Source organism: Austrofundulus limnaeus, unplaced genomic scaffold (genome assembly GCF_001266775.1).
Source record: "Austrofundulus limnaeus strain Quisiro unplaced genomic scaffold, Austrofundulus_limnaeus-1.0 Scaffold10, whole genome shotgun sequence".
NCBI lineage: Eukaryota > Metazoa > Chordata > Actinopteri > Cyprinodontiformes > Rivulidae > Austrofundulus > Austrofundulus limnaeus.
In genome coordinates this window covers 4,053,512-4,056,465 of record NW_013952412.1, presented here as the reverse complement: position 1 = coordinate 4,056,465, position 2,954 = coordinate 4,053,512, and the positions used below count along the sequence as shown (strand labels likewise).

The window sequence follows — 2,954 nt, the reverse complement described above, 5'->3', positions numbered from 1 at the left end:
ACGTATATACACACACACACACACACACACACACACAGGAAGAGAAAAACATAGAAAACAATGTGATATGCACAGTATGCACAGTTAAATTACTTATTACTTATTAAAATGGGGAGATGTAAGAGATGCCGATCATACAGAACATCAAGGGTTAAGAAAGAAAGAAGGCGTAAAGCATTTTTGTTTTCTGTTCTGTTGCCGTGTGGCATCCACTGACATGTACAGCCTGGAGGGTCACACTCTTTCACAAGCATTCACATGCTAGAGCACAACAACAGAAAGGAATGCTACTGAATCAAAATCCAGAATCAAGAAAAACAAAGTGAATCAAAACAACAAAAGAGATAGTGGGGAWGGTGAAATACAAGGCGAGACTGAAGAAAATGGAAATTTATGATAAATCACAGAGTCCATGTCAATTGGCGAAGCCTACCTTTCTCACACATTCGTTTTGTGAGTGCACCTTCATCCTGGAAATAAATTATCCTTTTCTGCACAATGCTTGCCCTACACAGAGTAAAAAAAATAAATAAAAGTAGTGAGAAGCAATTTTGTTTTCAACACAACAAGAGYAAAATAAGACAAAGACAAAAGTGAAAAAATGACAAAAAAGTTAAAATTATGCAAAACATTTAGAGCAGCTTTGGCAGATTGATTAAAAAATGGTAAGAAGAAAGACAATTCTTTCTAAATTAACTCATCAAGAACTGAACAGTGCATAATTGTAGTTTTGTTGTGTACCTTTGTTCTTGCAAAAATGAATAAAGCGTTAAGAAAAATTTCTAGATGAGTCTGCTGTTTAGATCAGGGTACTCGTCTTCCACTAAGACCAAAATAACATGCACCAGCATGCTCATAAAAATGTCATAATAAAAACAAATGTTTAAAAATACAGCAAAATTTTCCTTTATTATTTTTCATTTATTTAAATACCAAATAACTTGAATAAATAGAGAATGCACAGTATAGTGAGCTATGCAGTCAGTCTATAGGAACAGACTAACAGGCCAACAGTTATGCTCCTTCACTGAGAGGCCTGGCAGCAGAAAGATTCTTTGGATTGAACTATCTCAGAGGATTCCTTCATGCTGCAGAGGGACACAAGGGCTCTTGAGATGTAAATCAGGCAGAAAAAAATAAAACCTTTCATAGGCCAAAAGACTTAAGAAAACAACAAGAGAAAACACGCCTCCACGGACACAAATTATGCTGAAACATCGGTCTTGGATTCAGGAACGTTTCCATGGAAATAAACTCCAAAAAGGAAAGTCTGGGTGGCAGCTACTTCGGGGCCAGGTGGACTGTGTCCAGTTGGACAATTTGTGTACTTTGATTTCTCTGGAGTCTTGAACTGGACAGTGCTTTGCTGTACCATGCTGAGGAGGACTCAACACTGTACTTATATCCAATATGTTTACCCACTTCTTCCTTCCTGGGTGGCAAGGGCTTGGCGGGGCTTACCTCCCACAGTCTGATCAACGGRCCAGGTACACCTTCCGATCGCAATCCTTTCACAGAGTTGGAGATAACAAACATTCAAACTCTCACCTAGAGACAGCTTGGACCAAGTCCTAACATGCATGATTTGGTAGCCTGGTAAAAACCAGACCCTTGTCCTTCACTTTGCTTCGGAAGAGGGTCTGGAACCTCGGCTATAGAAAGCGATTCTTGCTGGAGGCGTGGCCTCTGTTGAAGTTTAAAATGATTGGATCGGTTGGCCGCAAGTGCTAGCTAGCTCCACTGTGAAGGAGGCTAAGCTAAGAAGCTAACCGGAAATAGTGTGCGCTGTAAACAACCCTACTGAGAGGAGAAAAGTACCGAGCCAAATGAGACAACTGTAAATGAGAGCTGCTGCTTTGTCAGACAAGTTTAATTTAATTTGGAAGCCTTTTCAACACAGACTGGCTTCATTCACTTCCTCCACTGCCATATGCTAAACTAACTAGCAGACACTGCGCAGAAAATTGACGTCGATCAAAACTCCGCCTTCTGTTTGCTGATTGGCCCAGGTAAAATAAACTACAAGCTGACACAGCRCAGAAAATCGATGTTGTGTTCGCTGATTGGCCCAGACAAAATGCTCCCGAAGAAATCCTTGTCTATGAGAGAAATCTCAGATGAAGCAGTGAAGGGAAACTAGAATTGAGCAGAACTGCATTGGAAGGCAAGGGCCAGGCTAATGCTTTGTGTCTGTGGCGGAAAAACAAAGCACCTGGAGAAAACCCACACACGTATGGGGAGAACAAGAAAAATCTACCTATAAAGATATCAAACAATGATTCTATCCTGCAACCTTCTCACTGAGAGGCAACAGCTCTACTATCTGCACCATTGTGCAGCCCATCTCTGAACTAAAAGAAAAAAAAACTTGCATTTGCAGACTTATGAACAGGAATAGACATGAAACTGAATCCAGTTAAATATTTACCAAAATCCACTGGTTTCATTTGCAACACAATCTAATACATATGTTCAATAAATAAAGGTRTTCTAAGCCTACATTCACACTGCAGGTCTGAATGCTCAATGGACGTTCACATTATATTTTAAATTCAACCTCCATSAGTCTTCAGTGTGAACTCTYACTGATCCCACTCACACTTGCAGAAAATGACGCAACGTCACATTCAGCTTGCTGTTTACAGAAGTAACTAAACATTCTGAAATTGTTGTGCAATCAGAGCTGATTAAATAATTATCTGACATGCTTGTTTTTCTTCACTGTTGACATTTGAACCTGCCTTTGACTGGCTGCTCTGATACAGCATGTATTTRTGGAACAAAGTTGTGTGCTGACTTACTACTCACTAAAGTATTGATCCAGTAACTTTATTGATGCCGAGACAGACGTTACTATCATATACTGTATTTCTGTAGATACTCAGTTATTCAGGACATGGGAAATAAAAGAAAGAAAGAAAGAAAGAAAGAAAGAAAGAAAGAAAGAAAGAAAG

At 39.4% G+C, this 2,954-nt stretch overlaps 1 protein-coding gene across 1 annotated transcript in view; it reads right to left on the bottom strand.

Annotated features, from left to right (window-relative positions):
• Positions 1-2,954, bottom strand: part of spon1a (spondin 1a) — a 51,458-nt gene that overhangs the window by 35,092 nt on the left and 13,412 nt on the right. The window contains exon 4 of the mRNA XM_014001894.1: positions 434-507. Within this exon, the coding sequence (XP_013857348.1) occupies positions 434-507 (74 nt within the window). The remainder of the gene's footprint in view (positions 1-433; positions 508-2,954) is intronic.